Here is a 21,552-nt window from a genome sequence, read left to right on the forward strand (position 1 = left end):
ATGGAAGATTAAATAATTGTTTATGAGCTGTGGTTACATAGCGTGAAAACTTCCTGTTACATTGTATAGCCTGTAACACTTTTGTGTCTGGAATGATTGCTTTCAGAGCGGTCTAACAAATAACTTAATACTTCCACTTTATGAATGGTAACTATAGCGTTCAACTTCACACTATGAAGTTGAATCTGCTCTATAAAAAAGAAAAACAAACACCGGCATACAGGCCATTTCTTAACGACTTCACTAATAATAAACAGCGCTTCCCGCCACTTGCCGCGGCTGGACCTCACTGGACCTGGCAGTCGTTGATCGCCAAGGCGACACTTCCGGCGCGCTCTAGATAGGAAATTTTCGTCTGAGACTGAGACGTACTCCTCCTGCGTCTGAAATCAGAAGATTCAGCTGGAGTGACAAGAATGGCGAGAGCTTGAGACAGGGTGAGGGGGTCCGGGGATCCAGGTAGAGGGGTTATTGGATCTAGAAATCTGAGTAACGTGCTGATTGGTTAGAGAGCGAGCGGAATGACGTGCAGACGGATAGGACTCGGAGAGCGCACTGAGAGACGTGCAGACTGATAGTAGGGACTGGAGGAGCTCTGCTGAGAGTCATGTAGCCTCGTGGGGGTAGGAGAGCGCTGCTGACTCGAGCGTCATTCAGCCTAGTGGCAGTGGGATCGCTGCTGAGAGTCATGCAAACTTGCTTATCTGACCCTCTCCATGCTGTATTCCTGGACATGCCTGATAAAGTATGATTGCCATCACCTGTGGTGAGCTAGTTAATTGATACGAAATTTGTTTCACCACAGGTGATGGCAATCATACATTTCTCAGGAAGTGCAGGAACAGAGCATTTTCTCCCTCATGGAGAGCATTAGGTAGGCAAGTATGGAGTCATGTAGCTTGGTGGCAGAGGGAGCACTGCTGAATCATGTAGCTTGGTGGCGGAGGGAGTGCTGCTGAGAGTCATGCAGCATGGTAGGCAGTGCTGCTGAGAGTCATGCGGCGTCGTAGAGGAAGAAGCACTGCTGAGAGCCATGCAGCAAGGTAGGGGAGGGAGTGCTGCTGAGAGCCATGCAGCATGGTAGGGGTGGGAGCGCTGCTGAGAGCCATGCAGCCTGGTGGCGTTGGGACTGTAGGGATGGACATCGGAAGCCAACCATCAAATGATGGCAGTGCTTCCACCATTGAAACTTTCGATGCGATGGTAACTAACCATCACATCAAAAGTATTCGATGGTGAAAACTAGTTATATGACTAGTGCATGCGCAAAAGCCTGTATCGCCATTTGTAAGGTGGTAATTGGGTTTGGTGGCACGGCCCAGGCTCTGAGCAACATATTACTTTATCAGTGGACATTGTATGTATGATATACATATATAATATTCACACAATGCCCAATGATGAAGTAGTATATTAATTTTGTTCACATTATTAACACTTTAACAGCAAGTAATCAAAATGTAATAAAATTAGATAAATTGTAAACTAAATTACTTTAGGTTTCACTATTTTTCCAGATAGGAAAATGTCTATTTATTAAGGCAAGTGTAACTACACACACACACACAAATAAGGGAGATGATAATATAGTGGTCACATCATTTTTATAGTGGAGGTAAATATTGCAATGAGCGGGGCCAGCTCTACCATTAGGCAGCTGCCTAGGGTGCCAGGATCTGTGGGGGCACCACTAATAATGCTACACACTAGGCGATTCTAGCTTCCATCGTCAGCTATATGGTCGCTTAGTGACCATATTGCCGGTGATACCTAGCGACCTTCGCCGTGTGCGCGCTCCCACCGCAGCCCAGCGGTCGCTGGTCGCAGGAACTTGCTAGAATCGCTGGTCACCAGTAAAATACTGATAACCAGCAATTCAGTTGCTGAGTGACCAATCACTAGCGACCAGGTCATGTAATATAAAAAATAGTTCACTATATATAAAAACAGTTAAGGTACCCCTACGCTGAGTTGATTTTGGCCAATTGCGACCAATCGACCCGTTAAATCGGACCAAATCGCCTCTCCCTGACATGCCGTTGGGTCCCGTGCGCATCGGACCCGAGCAGGTGGTCGGACCGGAAGGCTGTCCACCCGTTCCTCCTGGCGGTGAGGCGGGCCGGAAGCAGGGACGCATGCATCCATCACAACGGATCGCATGTGTCCGTGCTGCCGGGAAGGTCCCTGCAGCTTGCAGGCTGAGGACTCGCAGCAGTGTATGGGCACCTTTAGCTTGGTCAATTCCACTGGTACCCCAGGACTGTGTATATTGTTCCTCACAATATTGACAGAAACAGACAATCTCTGACCAACACTTCACTAATGATCATATAGTGGTTGCTGCCTGGTAATACTAATGCAGCTTATTAATGAGTGTTGTATGTGACTGACATTCACAAATATCTGTAGCTAGTTGTATTGTGTACTTATTATTATTGTAGCTTGCCTGAGCTGGTATAACATTCAGTGACGTCACTGTCTCCTCCTCTCTGATCCTCCAGAGCTCAGTCTGTAGCTAGTTGTATTGTGTACTTATTATTATTATTATTGTAGCCTGCCTGAGCTGGTATAACATTCAGTGACGTCTCCTCCTGTCTGAATCCTCCAGAGCTCAGTGTGTCTGTGAAATTTGCTGCTGTTTGAGTGACTGGTGCTGCAGGGTGAGGTTTGTGCTCTGATTGGCTCTCTGAGTCAGTGAGAGCCAATAAGAACTAGCAGTGGGCCCTGTTGCCTAGCAGCTACAGCAACCATAGAGAGGGAGGGAAGCAGAGAGAAAGTCAGACAGCCTCCAACGAACCTAGGAAGTTTCCGTGACAGACACAGCAGCCAGGGGAGGCATATCTTTTGGGAATTACAAAAAAAAAGCCACCATCGGTACACAATCAAATGATTAGCATTCGATTGTGACAAACATCGGAAGGTCACCATTAAATGGCAAAACCACTAACATCGAAAGAAAAACACAGATGTTTCTGAAACATCGACCATCGATGTCCATCCCTAGGTGGGAGCACTGCTGAAAGCCATGCAACATGGTGGTGGAGGGAACACTGCTGAGTCATGCAGACTACTGAAGGGGATTATAAAATTTTCATTAAAAGGCATTGCAAGTGGTTTACCACTGCATACATACTTAGAACAATACAGGGTATGCAGAACTTAAAGTAACTCAAAACATACTTGCCCATACCTCCCAACATGACCTTCTACAGGAGGGACACAATGCTCTGTTCCTGGCCTTCCTCCTGAATATATGATTGCCATCACCTGTGCTGAACCTGGTTAATTGATAAGAAAGGTGTTTCACCACAGGTGATGGCAATCATACTTTCATGGGAATAGTGGTGCTAATTGTTTTTGAGGCATACTTGCTTACCTGACCCATTGTGTCCCTCCTGGACAGGGTAATGTTGGGAGGTATGCTTGCCTACCTGACCCTCTCCATGTGGGAGAAAATGCTCTGTTCCTGGACTTCCCTGGGAATGTATGATTGCCATCACCTATGGGGAGCTAGGTAAAGGTGTTTCACCACAGGTGATGGCAATCCTACATTACCAGGGAAGCACAGGAACAGAACATTTTCTCCCACATGGAGAGGGTCAGGTAGGCAAGTATGCCTCAAAAACAATTAGCACCACTATTCTCCATACACAATATGTAAAGGAGTAACTGGCATACTACTAGGAAGCCAGCCATTGGAAGAGATGAGCAGTTTCACATGAGAGTAGAGTGGTAATAGAACAGTGGTCGGGGAACCGGGGTAAATTACCCCAAAAGGGTAAAAATGAAATTCCTGGGGCTAGTGGTCGGTCGTGAAGCCAAGACACAGCCAGACATGCATAAAATTCTATATTCATTCCCAGCTGTGTCTTGGCAGCATGAAGGCCCATTACCCCCAGGAAGCTCCTGGCTCGGGTGTACACAGCAATGTCAGGACATGTCTGCATAAGCAGTAACCCGGCGCATGCACAGTCGCTAGGTGACGCTGGCAGCAGCGTCTTTGTTCGGCGCCATTTCATAATCAGTGGCAGTGCGTGTTCGGCTCGGGTGTGGTATAAGACACCGACAGTCTGGATTCTGACAGTCATTACTCCGACATCGGAATCCCGACTGCACAGCGGGTGGAGCGCAATGAAGCCCCTTGCGGGCTTGCTGTGCTCGCAACGCTGTGGGCATGGTGGCGAGCTGCGCTCGCCACCTATTTTATTCTCCCTCTATGAGGGTCGGGGACCCCCACGAGGGAGCAGTCGGGATTCCGACGTCGGAGTAATGACTGTCGGAATGCCGTTCAGCTTCATCTCCGCTTTCCTCTCTGCCTGCAATTAGGGATGGCCATCATTGCATTTGCCATTGATGGCAACAGTGCAACTGGCCATCGATTAATGCATTACTATGCAAGGGATAATCATCAATGTTTTTACATATCGATGGTAATCCATTTTCTTTGATAGATTGGCTAACCAAAATATGGGGGTCGGGCATCGGGGGCAGAGCTATGCTCTGTGTCCCAGCCCCTTGGGGAAAACAGCAAAATTAAACTATTCAGTTAAGCTTGACATCGATGGTGGGAAACCATCAATGACAAAACCATCCAACATCGGCGATAAACCATCGATGATTTGCAATCATCGATAGTCGATTGCCATCCCTACCTGCAATCCTGAGCCCCCAAACAAAGAAGTGTGGCATTAACAACAACAGTAGGGTTGCCAATTCCGGGATCAGGATCGGTGGGATCCCAGGATTTGGCCACAAAATGTCAGATTTCGATTTCAGGATTGTGCAAACTATTGCCGGCCAGCGTCCGCTCAAACGCTGCCTGGCTGTTCTCGACCCAAGGTACGGCCGAGAGAGGTCAGACGAGGAGTGGATTCCGTTCTGTCACACTCTCTGTTGGATGGCAAGCAGGTTCCGGCCTCTGTGACTTTTTCCGTGACTGTAGAGGTTGGACGGCGAGCGGGTTTCATCTAGCCCTTTAATAGGATTAACAGAGCCAGAGCTTTCGGACTTAGGCCCTTATTTAGATTGGATCGCAGTACAAATTTGTTCTCAAAATGGGCAAAACCATGTGCAGTGCAGGTGGGGCAGATGTAATATGTGCAGAGAGAGTTAAATTTGGGTGGGGTTGTTAAAATTGAAATCTAAATTGCAGGGTAAAAATAAAGCAGTCAGTATTTCCCTGCACAGAAAAAAAATAACTCACACAAATCTAACTGCACACACACAGGCGGCACTCAGAGACTCGGTATTAGCGGTAATAATTACCTTAGATATATTCAGACACCTTTTGGAACACCTTACCTTTACTGATCTGATCAGGAGAATACAAGAATAAGATACCACACAAGTTGGATCATAATTGCAAGTATTCTAAAGTTTAATAGCAAAGCATACGTCTTTATAAGAGAACATACTGTATAAGCATGCCCTTCCCTTCAGGGGTAGGGTCTGAAAGAGATGTAATGCGACCTGCAGAAGTATTCAGATATTCCAGGACCAAAGGAACTGACGACAGTGACTTGGAAGAGAAGGCTTTATTTCTGGTGCTGGTTCTCTCATATATATACCAGAATACACAGTTATTTCCTTAGAAACCCCAGCATACATAGAAAGGGTCTTTTGTTTATCACAACCTGTGTTCCACATATGGTTTCTGTCCATAATAATTGAATTATCTAGTGGAACATATATCTTAGACAGGATATACATTCATGTTAACTGTTTCAGCTTCTTGTAGATGAGACATTCATTGTCTAATCCTTGTACAGATATGGATCTTGTAATACTTTGTACTGGTAGGAATCATAATATATTATAAGAAATATAATGTTAAGTAAGATAAACGCTATCAGGTCTTACAGGAAATTCATACATATTCATATTTGACCCTCCCCAATGGGGAGGGATTACAGGCCAAACATTGGCAAGCACTACCATTTTGTAACAAAGGAGTGGCTTTCCAGTAAGCTTTAGTTACCCTAGACCTCCCATATTCCTGCCCCCTAATGCTGTTTGTCTGGAAAGTACCTTATGCCTTACATGGTTCGAATTCTGGTTTTAGCTGATTCTGTGGTCCTTCTGAGACCGTTGACAGTGTCTGGACATACAGTACTTCCTGAAACCTGGGTGTAGGTCATTATATTTCCTAATTTCATAGCTGCATTTTGCAAACGCTGCAAAGCTAAATATCAGCTGACCATCTTGCAAATCACATTTAACTTATTGTAAAACTTATTAGCTCATATAAGCTTTGCGTGACCCTCTGGGGCAAAGGAATTCTTATCTATTCCCCATATGACTATGCCACTATATACCCAAGGAGGTCTCTATCAATGGCCAGTATTCAATGCTCAGGATTCACCATTTTTTACGGCGAATCAGGCTGTTTTCACACTCTGCGGTGACTCTTTTTCACTGAAAATCTGATTCACTCTATTCAATGTTAACTGTTCGCCGAAAGGAACAGTGAATGCCGGCCAGTTCTCCATTTCATGCTCGCTGCAATTTGCTGGTGTATTTCTGGGGTTATCACTGTGATTTGCTGAGAGTGTATTCAATGCTAGGATGGAGAACTGCTTTCACAATGATTCATCGTTTTGCATTTAACATCTTTTTAAGGTGAACTGGAATGTGGGGGGCGGGGAACCGCTCATTAGATATTCACTGTGCATGGTCCCGCTCATTACATATGCACATGCGGGACCAGCGCATCGCTCCCTCCACCGCCGCCCCTGCCAGCTCTCAAGGGGCGGCAGCTGCTGCTGCCGGTGTCCCCGCCAGCCCTCCTTCTCGCCCACGCATTCTGGCGCAGGCAGTGAGGCTTCCAGCTCCCTGCCTTCCCTGTCCCCCCGGCTCTCTGCATCATTCACTGGGGGGGTTAAAATTCGCCATCAGGGGTAGCGAGCCCCTGAGGTGTACAATAGGGGGAAAGGGAGGGTTGTCAGCGAATGCTCCAGCCCTCCGGAACCCTTCGACTGTGCAGTGAAAGGATTTGCTGCACATAGTGAAAAATTGCATTGAATGCTGGCCCATGCATTCAGGTGAAGAAATTGGGGATTTAACCACTTCAGTGGTATGGCCGGAAATTTTTCGGGCTCAGCGGGCTGTCCCGGAAAATTTCCAGGCATACCACTATGTAGTAGGTGTGCGCTAGTGGTGCCTCCATCGGAGCACCACATGGTGCACTACCTTTAGGGGTCACCCCCAACCCTCCTGTTGGTCCCTCCGCTCCTGTGTACCCAGCGTACGCCGAAGCTCCCCCGCTGCCAGCTGCTAATCACATACTGTAGTGACGTAGGCAGCAGGCTTGGGGATGTTCGGGGCGGCTCGGGGGTACCCGGGAGAGTCCAGGCACCCAAGTCCTCCCGAGCTGCTGCGAAACATCCCCGAGCCTGCCGCCTGTGTGATGACTGACAGGCGGCTGGGGCAGCTGCGGCATATTAACGCCGGAGAGGAGGTGAGGGGGGCCGGCGGCTTGCTATGATCTGTTTTGCTGGGGCAGGACAAACCTGCACGGGTATGTTTGTCCTGCCCCAGCAAAACCCACCACTCAAGGGGTAAATAGCGAGTTTCAGGGCTTGTATCCCTTGTGTGGCTAGAAAAAGGGGTACAAGCCCCAAAATGTTGCTATTAAAGCCATCATTTTTTCACCTTAATTCATGGTCTACGAGTGCTGCCTGTTCTCTACAGTACATATTGGTTTGGATGTGAGCCTGTTCTAGGAAGGCACCTGAGCAAGGTACGCACCTTAAAGGAGCCACAGCAGCTCCTGTAGAATGTTTATTTTTTTCAGTTGCCTCAGGAAAAAAAGCCGCTGTTGGGGTTTTTGACAATGGAGGTTATGTTGGGCACCCATCTGAGGCTGAGAGAGATTTTCATCCCAAGTTTTATCAGTGACTACCGTGTAACCATAATATTACACACACAGCATTAGGAATAGTTTATTTCTACAGATGACCACTGAAGAAATGTCATATGGATCTAATCGCAATCCCCTCTCAATTTGGGCAGGTTTTTTCAGAGAGGCTCTGTGGCTTCGGTGCTGGCCTTGATCAGCCTGTTTCTGTTACAGAGTTGTGGGAGGGTCAGACTTAAGGTGCCCATACACGGTGCGATGTGTTGTAGGTGCGATTTGAACTATACAATGAGTTCTGTATCATTTGCCAAGCAATGCGATGTGATTTTAACATCAGTGCTATGAGATTTCAATTGTATGCCATTTGAACTGAATATAATTAGGACTAAAATACATTATGTGATTAGTTCATATCTTATACAATGTGTTACAACAGTGATGTAGTACAAAACATATTGCCTGCACATTCTTTTTGTACTATGCAATATAAAGTACACAGGAGCATTGTATTGCAAGCACCAAAGAAACATGGTGCAATTTGAACTATATGCAATGCGTTTTGAACTTACAAGTTCAAAGCACATACATTAATCGCACCCTGTATGGGCCCGATTACTCAGATTTGCACAGACTGTCAATATCATTTGATGGTTTGTAAATTGTATATGGATTTGCAGGTAATTCGTGATCCATTTGTGATTCACTTACAGATTTGCAGGGGGTGGGTTTTCTTTCTGTCTCTGCACCTCTAGGTCATATTAAAACATATTCACACCCCCCACTTGCACCTCGAAGGAGAGATTACAGCAGTTTTTCCAAACCACGTTCCCCAAGGCACATTATTAGTCCAGGTTTTCATACTTGTACACAGATTGTTTAATTAAAGGTACGTAGGAGCAGATGTATGAATGTATGAGCATTAAGTGCATTTCTTTGAGGGATTACGTTTTTGCAGATGTTTTAATAGTGCACCTAACGTGCGCTAGGGACGACCCTCCCTATAAGAGCTCAAGCCTCCCTATTTGGCGTTTTTCTCCTTTTGTACTGGAACAATTAGAAATAATGCCAGTATCCCAATAAATAGAAGTTCCAGACGAATCAGGAAAATCAATACGTCGTTGGGAGAGTGGACTGGTCACACTGGATGGATGGAATCAGCAATGGTTTAAATAAGCTCAACACGTTTCCCCGGATGTTATGTGTCCGGCTTCCTCCTGAGGAAGCCGGACACATAACATCCAGGGAAACGTGTTGAGCTTATTTAAACCATTGCTGATTCTATCCATCCATCCAGTGTGACCAGTCCACTCTCCCAGCGACGTATTGATTTTCCTGATTCGTCTGGACCTTCTATTTATTGGGATACCGGCATTATTCCTAATTGTTCCAGTACAAAAGGAGAAAAACGCCAGGGAGGCTTGAGCTCTTGAAATCATAGGTCAATCCAGGACTATTGCTTTCACCATTTCTCCGGATATACAAACTTGAGTGTTGGGTTTTGCTTGGGCAGGACAAACCTACCAGGGCAGGTTTGTCCTGCCCCAGCATAACCCACCACAGAACGTAGGGCCCACCCTCACCTCCAGCGGAGCTCCCCTCCTGCTTCCCCAGCCACCAGTCACCGCAGCGACCACAGGCTCGGGGATGTTTGTGGCGGCTTGGGAGAGCTTGGGCTCCTGAGCACTCCCGAGTCCCCCTGAGCCGCCTCGAACATTACTGAGCCTGCCGCCTTCATCACTGCTGTGAAGTGATTGGTGCCTTGGGAAGCGGCAAGGGAGCTCCAGAGGGGAGGTGATGGAGGGGGGGCCTAGAGTTGGTGCGCCAGTGGTGCACAGCTGGAGGCATTACTGGCGCTCACCTATTGCATAGTGGTATGCCTGAAAATTTTACGGGAAAGCCCATTGCAGCAGCGCAGCTGAGCCTGGAAGATTTCTGACCATACCACCTAAGATGATTATTAAGATGATATGGTAGTGTGCAAAGTTTTAATCATTCATTTATATACTTATGTGGCATATACGCACAGCACACCCTGTGGAATCTTCTGCATACAGTGGGTACTCAAAGTGCTGCTACATTGATAGGTTTTGAAACAGTTTGTAACCATGCTGGTCTAGTAACATGGACTGACAGATGTATAGCACAAAAATCAGACATGTCTTAGATCTTTCTAGTATCCTGGTCTATGAACTCACCATTCTGTAATCAATGGCTCTAATGTGATATTGTCAACTATATCGGATGAGCTCCCAGGCAAATGATATGGAGTGCATACAAACTTAATAATATCAATCAGTGATACATTCAAACTCATTCCCCCCCACCACCCCCGGTTCAGGTGCCAGATGATATAGTTAATGACCCGTGAGAATGGGCATCATTAATGATACAGTGCGTACAAATGAGATGATATCCATGGTACGTCATTAACTATATAGTTATCGTGCATATCATTACTGATGTATCGTATAGTGTGTGCGCACTTACAGCTGCTTTTAATAGTTCTGCCATAGTACACCTATATAAGTGTATTGGGCCAAATACAGTTGATTTTTAAATAATCATATACAGAGATTGGTTTAGTGCTGCGCTCTGTCACTAAGATTCTACCAATGGTTGGGTAAAATAAATGATTTTTATTGTTGTGCAAAAAATAATAATGCATAGAACAAATGCTCTTTTCAATACAGTGTCCAGTCAATGAGGCTGGAGAGTATGTATTCCTTCAAGGGCAATTAAACTATACAAAGGAGGAATAAGAAAAACGAAAAAATGAAAAAAATTGTATATACATAAATATATCACAAATAATCTGGATACTTTTAAACAAATGTTACCGCTTCAAAATGATGTTAATGAACCGACAGCACATGATAGTGGAAATGAGAATCGTGCAACCAATTATGATGCCGATTGTCAGATGAATTGCGTGGTGTGTTACCGCTCTGGAGGCGAGTGCGCAATATTTGTCCTAATATTGGGAAATAAGTAACTTGAGTGTAGTGAGTAAGTTCAGCGGCGTCCCGCTATTTGTAATCCTTATGATGTAACGTTCTGTACAGTGTTCTGGTACCTTAAGTGTTCGGGAGCGGTGGCACTTTAGGAGGTGGCTTGGGGAGCTAGGGGTCCCGGATAGGTGAAGCTCCGTCTGTATCCCGTTCGGCACCAGCAGCTAAGTGCGGTGCACTGCTGACCGAGACACGGGATGTACAGATGTTGCTGCCCGTCTGGCTGAGTGGTCGCGGCTCACCGTGTCAGGACGCTGAGCGGATCCTTTGCGGTGACCGTTTCTCTCAATTACAGGACCTCACTGCTGCAACCCGCTCTCCCTCTCATGTATACTCACCGCTGCCGTTACACCAAGTGCTGTCTGTCTCGTCGCGGCTTCTGTTAGCGTAGCGGCGTATGCGCCCGCCGGCTGCTGGATGCTGTGATGGTCACGGATGTCGGTCCTCGGCTGTGGCTCTTTGTTGCAGGATTTGTTTCAGTTCTGTATGTATACCCTCCAACGCGTTTCGGCTATCTTTGCCTTCTTCTAGGGAGATGGTTGGTGTGATATGTCTCTGGTTTTAAATGTCCCTCCATTTTGCTCTTCTATTTTTTGATTGGCTCTGGTGTTCTGTCTCTGATTGGGCCAATACGTGCATGAGTCAGTCTGCTGTTACGTATGGTGTCCACTGCTGCTCAGTTAATTACATTGTTATTAATTCTTCTATTCATTGTGGTGTGCAAATAATGGATTTTAATATTGTTATCGTTACTTAGTAGTCAAACTGTTGCTTCATTATTGGTAATGGGTGTTATTACTCGCGGTGTTCATACATCTAATTGGTATGGACTAATTTATTAATTAATGTTTTTTTTATTGGGTTTTATTATTTTATTTTAATGCTGAAAATTATAGGATAATTGTTGCTGTATTGATGCCAATACGGATTTTGTTATTTTATTAGAATCTCAGCTTATTGTGAAGTCACCCATCTCAATTGTTAATTAAGTGAATTTCTGTCTGTTGGGGGGTCATCCCTCTCAACTGTCATATGTACGTCAATTGTCAAATAAATGAGTGTCTGTCTGTTGGGGGGTCATCCCTCTCAACTGTCATCTATATGTCATTTTTTCCCTATTATTGCTTTCACTTCATTGTCAAGGTTCAGTCCCCGCGGTTTCAGTGTTTTCAATTCATACATGTATTTGAGTTCAAGTTTGTTAATTTTATGTGTAAAGTCTCCTCCCCTCCAGTTGTTTTGAACTTCTGCAATGCCTATAAATGTCAGTGATCTTGGATTACCGTTGTGGTGATTTGAAAAGTGCTTAGATAGATTGTGTTCCTCGTTCTTTTTGGTGATATTCCGGATGTGCTCGCTGATTCTTGTTTTTAGGGGTCTTGTTGTACGTCCCACATATTGTTTGTTGCACCCACATTGTAGCAAATATATCACCCCTTTGCTATTGCATGTGATTCTGTTTTTTATTTTATATGTTTCTTGGGTTGATTAGTAAGAAGAAATGGCTACAAACACGCCTATTGGTAGCCATTTCTGGTCATGTACGGCCGTAAATTGGTATTTTTCGAGTTTACTTTGGCCGATATACGGCATTTGTATTCCAGATAGAATATGAATAGGAATTTCTAATTTACTAACCGGCCCTAATTAACCCCTTCCTGACGCAGCCAGTTTTTGCCTTCCTGACAGAGCCCTTTTTTTCAAATCTGACATGTATCACTTAAGTGGGGATAACTTTTTTTTGCTTTTACTTATCCCAGTGATTTTGAGATTGTTTTCTCGTGACACATTGTACTTCAAGTTAGTGGTAAATTTGGGTCGATACAGTATGTGTTTTTTTGTGAAAAATACCAAAATGTCGTAAAAAAATGGAAAATTTAGCAATTTTCAAAATGTTAAATTTTCTGCTTGTGAGACAAATAATCATACCACTCAAAATAGTTAATAACTAACATAGACCATATGTCTACTTTATGTTTCCATCATTATTTCAGCCTCCTTTTAATTTTTTTGGACACTAGGAGGCTTAAAATATGAATAGCAAATTTTCAAGAAAATTTCAAACACTGATTTTTTTAGGGACCAGTTCAGTTCTGATGTGACTTTGAGGGACTTGTATGTGAGACACCCCCATAAATGATGCCATTTCAAAAACTGCACCCCTCACAGTATTCAAAACAGCATTTTGGAAGTTTGTTAACCCTTTAGGTGTTTCACAGGAATTAAAACAAAGTGTAGGTGAAATTTCAAAATTTAATTTTTTTTGCAGATTTGCAATTTTAATACATTTTTCTAAGGAACACAGTAGATTTTACTAGAGAAATGTGACTAAAAATTGATTCCCCCAATTCTTTTGTTTTCATAAATATCCTATATGTGGCCCTAGTGTGCACGTTGACCAAACCACAGGCTTCATAATAGAAGGAGCACCTACTTGATTTTGGAGCCTCCTTTTTATGAGATTATTTTTTAGGCACCATGTAGGTTTCTAGGCACCATAAGATGCTAAAAGTTAGGAACCCCCCCACAAGTGACCCCATTTTGCAAACTACACCCCTCAGGGAATTCATCTAGGGGTATAGTGTACATTTCAAACCCCCAGGGGTTTCACCAATTGTGGTACAACTGGGCAGTGAAAATGAAAAATTACATTTTTTACACAAAAATGCAGTTCTGGCTCAAAATTTTTCATTTTCACAAGGAATGAAGGAGACAAAGCACCCCAAAATCTGTGCCCCAATTTCTCCCGAGTACGGCAATGCCTCACATGTGACCAAAAAATACCATTTGGGTGCATGGCAGGACTCAGAAGGGAAGGAGTGATTTTTGGATTTTGCAGCTCAGATTCTGGTGGAATGTTGGTGGGTGCTATGTCGCATTAGCAAGACCCCCGAAGCACCAATACAGTGGAACCCCCCCACAAGTGACCCCATTTTGCAAACTACACCCCTCAGGGAATTCATCTAGGGGTATAGTGTACATTTCAAACCCCCAAGGGTTTCACCAATTTTGATACAACTGGGCAGTGAAAATGAAAAATTAAATTTTTTACACAAAAATGCAGTTCTGGCTCAAAATTTTTCATTTTCACAAGGAATGAAGGAGACAAAGCATCCCAAAATCTGTGCCCCAATTTCTCCCGAGTACGGCAATGCCTCACATGTGACCAAAAAATACCATTTGGGTGCATGGCAGGACTCAGAAGGGAAGGAGTGATATTTGGATTTTGCAACACAGATTCTGGTGGAATGTTGGTGGGTGCTATGTCGCATTAGCAAGACCCCCGAAGCACCAATACAGTGGAACCCCCCCACAAGTGACCCCATTTTGCAAACTACACCCCTCAGGGAATTCATCTAGGGGTATAGTGTACATTTCAAACCCCCAAGGGTTTCACCAATTTTGATACAACTGGGCAGTGAAAATGAAAAATTACATTTTTTACACAAAAATGCAGTTCTGGCTCAAAATTTTTCATTTTCACAAGGAATGAAGGAGACAAAGCATCCCAAAATCTGTGCCCCAATTTCTCCCGAGTACGGCAATGCCTCACATGTGACCAAAAAATACCATTTGGGTGCATGGCAGGACTCAGAAGGGAAGGAGTGATATTTGGATTTTGCAACACAGATTCTGGTGGAATGTTGGTGGGTGCTATGTCGCATTAGCAAGACCCCCGAAGCACCAATACAGTGGAACCCCCCCACAAGTGACCCCATTTTGCAAACTACACCCCTCAGGGAATTCATCTAGGGGTATAGTGTACATTTCAAACCCCCAAGGGTTTCACCAATTTTGATACAACTGGGCAGTGAAAATGAAAAATTACATTTTTTACACAAAAATGCAGTTCTGGCTCAAAATTTTTCATTTTCACAAGGAATGAAGGAGACAAAGCATCCCAAAATCTGTGCCCCAATTTCTCCCGAGTACGGCAATGCCTCACATGTGACCAAAAAATACCATTTGGGTGCATGGCAGGACTCAGAAGGGAAGGAGTGATTTTTGGATTTTGCAGCTCAGATTCTGGTGGAATGTTGGTGGGTGCTATGTCGCATTAGCAAGACCCCCGAAGCACCAATACAGTGGAACCCCCCCCACAAGTGACCCCATTTTGCAAACTACACCCCTCAGGGAATTCATCTAGGGGTATAGTGTACATTTCAAACCCCCAGGGGTTTCACCAATTGTGGTACAACTGGGCAGTGAAAATGAAAAATTAAATTTTTTACACAAAAATGCAGTTCTGGCTCAAAATTTTTCATTTTCACAAGGAATGAAGGAGACAAAGCACCCCAAAATCTGTGCCCCAATTTCTCCCGAGTACGGCAATGCCTCATGTGTGACCAAAAAATGGCAGGACTCAGAAGGGAAGGAGTGATATTTGGATTTTGCAACACAGATTCTGGTGGAATGTTGGTGGGTGCTATGTCGCATTAGCAAGACCCCCAAAGCACCAATACAGTGGAACCCCCCCACAAGTGACCCCATTTTGCAAACTACACCCCTCAGGGAATTCATCTAGGGGTACAGTGTACATTTCAAACCCCCAGGGGTTTTACCAATTTTGATACAACTGGGCTGTGCAAATGAAAAATTACATTTTTTTACACAAAAATGCAGTTCTGGCTCAAAATTTTTCATTTTCACAAGGAATGAAGGAGACAAAGCACCCCAAAATCTGTGCCCCAATTTCTTCCGAGTACGGCAATGCCTCACATGTGACCAAAAAATACCAGTTGGGTGCATGGCAGGACTCAGAAGGGAAGGAGTGATTTTTGAATTTTGCAGCTCAGATTCTGGTGGAATGAATGGTGGGTGCTATGTGGCATTAGCAAGACCCCCGAAGCACGGTGAAATGATTAACCTAATAATCCATAGATGTGTGGTATATTTTAAAACACTCCTTTATACATAGGCCGGGTTTGTCGGGGCAAGTTTCACAGTGGAAAATAGTATCCTTTCTTATTCCCTTTTTATAGCAAACTTTGCACCTTTTTTGTGTCCTGCCCTTTCTTGCAGTGGAGGGGATTTCGTTAGGAAAATGCTGCCCTGGTACAATACGGGGGCCAGTACTAGAAGTACTGGGGCCCTCTGCCTGCTGGTTCCCAAATATTAGGCCCTTTATGACTTCCTCTTGAAAGTGCATAAATGTCCCCCTCTGGCTGGTAGAACGGAATAGCACGTAAGCGTTATACAGTGCCATCTGGATGATATACACGGCCAGCTTCTTGTACCAGATTTTTGTTTTCCGCAGGGCACTGTACGGCTTCAGTACCTGATCTGAAAGATCCACTCCGCCCATGTACTTATTGTAATCTAGGATACAATTAGGTTTTGAGGTGTGGGTACTGGTACCTCGTACAGGGATGGAGGTGGTACTGTCTCCATGAATTGTTGTCAGTATAAGGACATCCCTCTTGTCCTTATATTTGACCAACAACATATTTTCGGTGCATATTCCCCTGCTTTCACCCCTTCTCAGTACTTGGGCAATGTGCGTTTTTGGGAGGCCTCTTTGGTTCTTGCGCACAGTACCGCAAGCTTCTGTACCTCTTGAACCAAGGGCCTTAAACAGGGGGATGCTAGTGCAAAAGTTATCCACATAGAGGTGATAACCTTTATCCAGGAAGGGGTACACTAAATCCCAGACAATTTTTCCACTAACACCTACGAGGGAGGGGGGGCATTCTGGCGGTTCAATTCTTGAATCATTCCCTTCATATACCCTAAACCTGTGGGTGTACCCTGAGGTGCTTTCACACAGTTTATACATTTTTATGCCATACCTTGCCCTCTTACTGGGAAGGTACTGGCGGAATTTAACCCTTCCTTTAAAATGTATAAGGGACTCGTCGATACAAATAAATTTTTCAGGGATGTACATCTCTGCAAATTTGGCACTGAAATGATCAATGACCGGCCTGACTTTGAATAGCCGGTCAAAGGTGGGATCATCTCTGGGTGGGCACTGTGCATTATCGGTGTAATGTAAAAATTTAAGGATTATCTCAAAACGAGTCTGAGTCATGGCCATACGGTAAAATGGGGTGCTGTACAGAACATCTGTACTCCAATATTGCCTAATTTCTGGCTTTTTTACTATGCCCATATGTAACACCGGACCCCAAAACGTCATCATCTCTACTGCATCTACAGGGGTCCACCTAGCAAATGATGACGTGGGGTTTTGAGCAATAAACTGCTGGGCATATAAATTACTTTGGTCCACCATTAAATTTAGAAAATCATCAGAGAAAAATAATTTGAAAAAGTCAATTTCTCTGAGACCTGTTGAATCAAATTGGATTCCTGGGATGGCCAAAAACTCAGGAACCTGGGGCTCAAAATTGTCTGGTGGTGGGGTCCATACGGGATCAATCATTTGGGGGGGTCTCAGCTGCTCTACGGGGGCGTCTTTGAGGGGGTCCCTCATCACCAGAGGAGGAAGAGGAGCTTAAGACGAATCCTTCAAATTCCCCGCTTGCCTCACTGGGTGTGTCAGAGTCAGAGGCAAGCATGGCATATGCCTCCTCCGCTGAATACATTCTTCTGGATGACATTTGGGATGACATTTGGGATGCCATTTTTATTTTTGTGTTTCTGTAAGTGTAATGTTTCAACACGTGTATAGTGTAGGGGGGGTACAAACTTTATTTCAACACGGGGGGTATGTAGTGCAGAAAAAAAAAATACTTTATACAGGAATTTGATCCCAATAAAAAAAAAAAAATTGAAGGGGTAAAAAAAAAAAAAAGGTCCTGCGCCAAAAATTGAGCACAGATGTTGGTCAGTAACGACCGTCACTGAACAGCGCTCAAAGGCAACAGGACACCCACAAAAGCAACGTGGGTGTAAAAACAAAAAAAACAAAAATTTAAAAAAACTGCAGAAAAAAAATTATATCAACCCTGTGCCAAAAATGCTGTTCAGTGATTGTACGTCACTGATCAGCGGCCACAGGACACCCACAAAAGCAACGTGGGTGTAAAAACAAAACCCCACTGCACTCTCCAAAGAAAAAAAAACTGCAGATCAGTGATGAAACACTGATTAGCAGTGAGGGGCAGCAGGCACACAACTGTGGGTGCAACCTGACAGGGTATATATATAAAAAAAAAAACCCTGGACCCCCAAAAAGTTGCTGATTAATTAATTTAAACTAATCAGCACAAAAGGGGGGGCAGCAGGGGGGGCAGCAGTCAGTTGCACACGCAGCACAACCTTTGGTGCAACTGACAGGTATATATATAAAAAAAAAAAAACCTGGACCCCCAAAAAGTTGCTGATTAATTAATTTAAACTAATCAGCACAAAAGGGGGGGCAGCAGGGGGGGCAGCAGTCAGTTGCACAGGCAGCACAACCTTTGGTGCAACTGACAGGTGTATATATATAAAAAAAAAACTCTGCACCCCCAAAAAGTTGCTGATCAGCTCAGATATAGTGATCAGCACAAAAGGGGGTGCAGCAGACACAAAATATAGCACTCTCTATCACTCCCTGTCACTATCTCTCACTATCTATCACTATCTGTGACTCTATGACACTGCAGCAGCAGCACACAGGAAGTCACAAGATCCAGGAAGCATCCAGCTGCTGGCAGCACGCTACCAGCGGTGATCAGGTAAGTATCAGGCAAGGATCAGGTATGTATATCACGACAGATTGGTCGGTGACCGCTCTGCACGCAATTCCAGACCGGAATGGCTTCTGCAGCGCAGTCACCGTTAGTTTAAATGGCGCGCCTTGGCTGTGATTGGCTCGTCGGTCCGACGAGCCAATCACAGCCTTGGGGGCAGGTGGGGTGAGGTGTCGTCGTCACCGATGACCCCCTCATGCCCCCTCACACCCGGCGGTGATTGACACCTGTGTTACCGAGCGTCTGATTCGTCGGTAACACAGGAAAACGCTGCGAATGGCTGTTCACATTGAACAGCCAATCACAGCGATCGCCGACGGGGGGGCGGCATCGCCGCCCCCCCTGGGCATGCAGGGACATGTCTGCTGTCAGGGACAGCAGAAATCGTCCCTCTGTCACTGCGTCTCTAGACGCAGTGGCACTTTGAAGTCATGACGTATATATACGTCATGTGTCGGGAAGTACATCCCGGCCATGACGTATATATACGTCAAATGTCGGGAAGGGGTTAAAATACCAGTAATTAACCCGAAAATACACCTGGAAAATTCTTCCTTAAAATAAATAATTTTAGAAAATGGCATTGGGTCCCCCACCACAGCCGTAACCAGAAGAGCTGGTCCTGGTTCTAGAAATTCACAGGTTAAAAAATGTAGGGGTTCCCCGGAATTTGCAAAACCAGCACCAGGCTCAAGGGCCGGTCCTGGTTCCTAAAATACAGGAGTCAAAATGAGTAGGGGCCCCTGTATATTGGGAACGCACCGGGCCAAAACAACCAGCAGGGTAATGACACCTATTATATAAGGTCCTGTGGCTGAAGCATTAACCACGGAACTCTGCTCCTGAATAGCCGCTTCTATTAATGCGATGGCTTGTGTATTGATGTTTTTTTATTTCTCGCATGGATTGTACTTGAACCGAAGAGGACGTGATCCATGCCCTAGGAGCAGGGGAGTATAATTTCCTAGAAGAGAGGGTTGGTGAGGGAGGTCTGCACTAGGTGGGGTTAAATAATTGTGATGTGATTTAGAGATATGGATAGTGGATTGGGGATATAACTGACTGGAATTAAAGACTAGCTTCTAAGGTTATCATTACAGACAAGCTTCTGCCACTGGCCCTTAGCTTGATTAATGTAATGGTCAGTGGTGCGCCACCGAGTTTGTTGTACGTTTAACAAGAAAAACAAAAAGGGAAAGAAACTCGGGTGGGGTGCACTCTTGATACCCCAATCTTAAAGTTGCTCAATAAAGATACGTTTTAAGTTTTAATGAATTTTTTATTGTGATTTTTTTATATTTGCTGAGTGTCTATATAAATGACCGAAAAATTAATAATTACTTTAGATTTTAATTTTAATCTGTCCTGGCGATTTATTAACTTTTTACAGGAATTAATCTGATTGGTATGCGTAAATATACATTTAATTATAAGAGCTGACCGTCATATATCCTTAATGCCTTTAACCAAGAGGCATTGTTGGTGTAGTCTCAATTAATTTTGAGATAAGGATTATAATCATGGGTCAGCATAACTTAAAATTTCAGAAAAGCAAAATAATAACTTTCTTATATATATATACACATATCAAAAATTATCTTGGTATTTTTTACATATGTACAATTTTAATTTCAATTTTAATTTCTCCCTTGGCTGTCATTTACAGTGTAGTTAATAATCCATTTGCTCTGTGGCTTGAAATGGCAACAAATCAACTATGTGACAGACCTGCTGCCACACATTGGGCGGTATTCAATGAGCCTGATTCGCCATGTTTTTATGGCGAATTTGTGCTGTTTGGCGAATTTCTGACTAAAACAGTGAATCACCCTATTCAATGACCACATGGCGAATACATTTGAAGGTTTTTTCGCCATGATTCACCGAGTAGCAATCGCTATCTTTTTATGGAGAAGTGGAATGTGAACTTTTAAAATAAGGTGTTTTGTTTTTTACATTTGGTGTCAAAAAATCAGGATTTTTTTTTTTTTATACACAGCAGCCAGCAGGGGGCGCCGGAGCCGAGCCGCTCCTTAGATATTCATATATTCACTGCACCCGATCGTTACGAACGGGTGAAGTGCATATACGCGGTCCCCTGCTGGCACCCCCGGGGGGGGCAGCCTGTGCTGCCTGGCACCCGGGGAGCCCACCTCCCCCCCACATACGCTCTGGGGCAGGCAGAGAGACTTCCATCTTTCTGCCTGCCACCGTCCTCAGGCTCCCTGCGGCGTTCGCCGCAGGAGCTCATATTCGCCGGTCAGGGGCAGCGAGCCCCTGACTCGTTGAATACCGGAGCCGGCGAGGCTCCGGAACGTGGCGAATGTGCAGTGAATCCTAAAAAGGATTTGCTGCACCTCGCAGGTATTCACATTGAATACCGCCCATTGTAGCAAGTTTGTATTTTGTGAGCAGAAAGGTTATCAGGTTAATTGCCCTAGCTGTAAAGGCCCCCATACACTATGCGATTTTGGGCCGATTTCATCCGATTTCGGCACTTTGGGCCGATAAATCGGGTGAAATCGGCCCAAAATCGCATGTTTGTGACATCTGATCCAATCTGATGCGCGTTCCCGTGCTCATCAGATTGGATCAGGTGGTCGGACCTACTGAACATAAGATATATCAGAATTGCTTTTTAGCACCCACGATGTTTCAGATCCGATATATCTATAGAACTCCGGGTACCTCCTCTCCGGCGCTGTGGACCTCCTCCAGTCCAACCCCCAGTGTAGTAACAGCAGCCGGCGTCACAGGAAGGGGCAGACGCGATGGGAGGGCAGAGGGCGGCAGTGACAAGACTCTTCCCTCCCTGCTTCAATCTTATGACAGCACGGTACAGCAACCCTCCCTCTCCCCTGCTGCAGAATGTCTGCACGGGCTTTAGAGCCCGGACCCCCCTCCTCCCCAGCTGCTGAATAACAACAGTGCACGGGCTGTAGAGCCCCCTCCCCAGCTAATGAATGTCTGCACGGCTGTGCAGAGCCCGGACCCCCCCCTCTCCCAGCTGCTGAATGACAGCAGTGCACGGGCACGGGCTGTAGAGCCC

General features: G+C 44.9%; 1 protein-coding gene across 4 annotated transcripts in view; it reads left to right on the forward strand.

Moving 5' to 3' along the window:
• Positions 1–260: 260 nt before the first annotated feature.
• The window catches only part of LOC146020418 (coiled-coil domain-containing protein 14-like), a 135,475-nt gene continuing 114,183 nt past the window's right edge, over positions 261–21,552 (forward strand). The window contains exon 1 of one of the 4 annotated variants that reach the window (XM_083153533.1): positions 261–437. Coding sequence is in view for 3 of the 4 variants with exons in the window: in XM_083153539.1 (XP_083009665.1) it covers positions 1,034–1,043 (10 nt within the window). In the remaining variant the exon portion in view is untranslated. Of the gene's footprint in view, positions 438–901; positions 1,044–21,552 lie in introns of those variants that run through there. The other 3 variants (XM_083153539.1, XM_083153538.1, XM_083153532.1) reach the window with 3 other exon arrangements.

The sequence above is a fragment of the Crinia signifera genome, chromosome 7 (genome assembly GCF_055691185.1).
Source record: "Crinia signifera chromosome 7, ASM5569118v1, whole genome shotgun sequence".
Taxonomy (NCBI): Eukaryota; Metazoa; Chordata; class Amphibia; order Anura; family Myobatrachidae; genus Crinia; species Crinia signifera.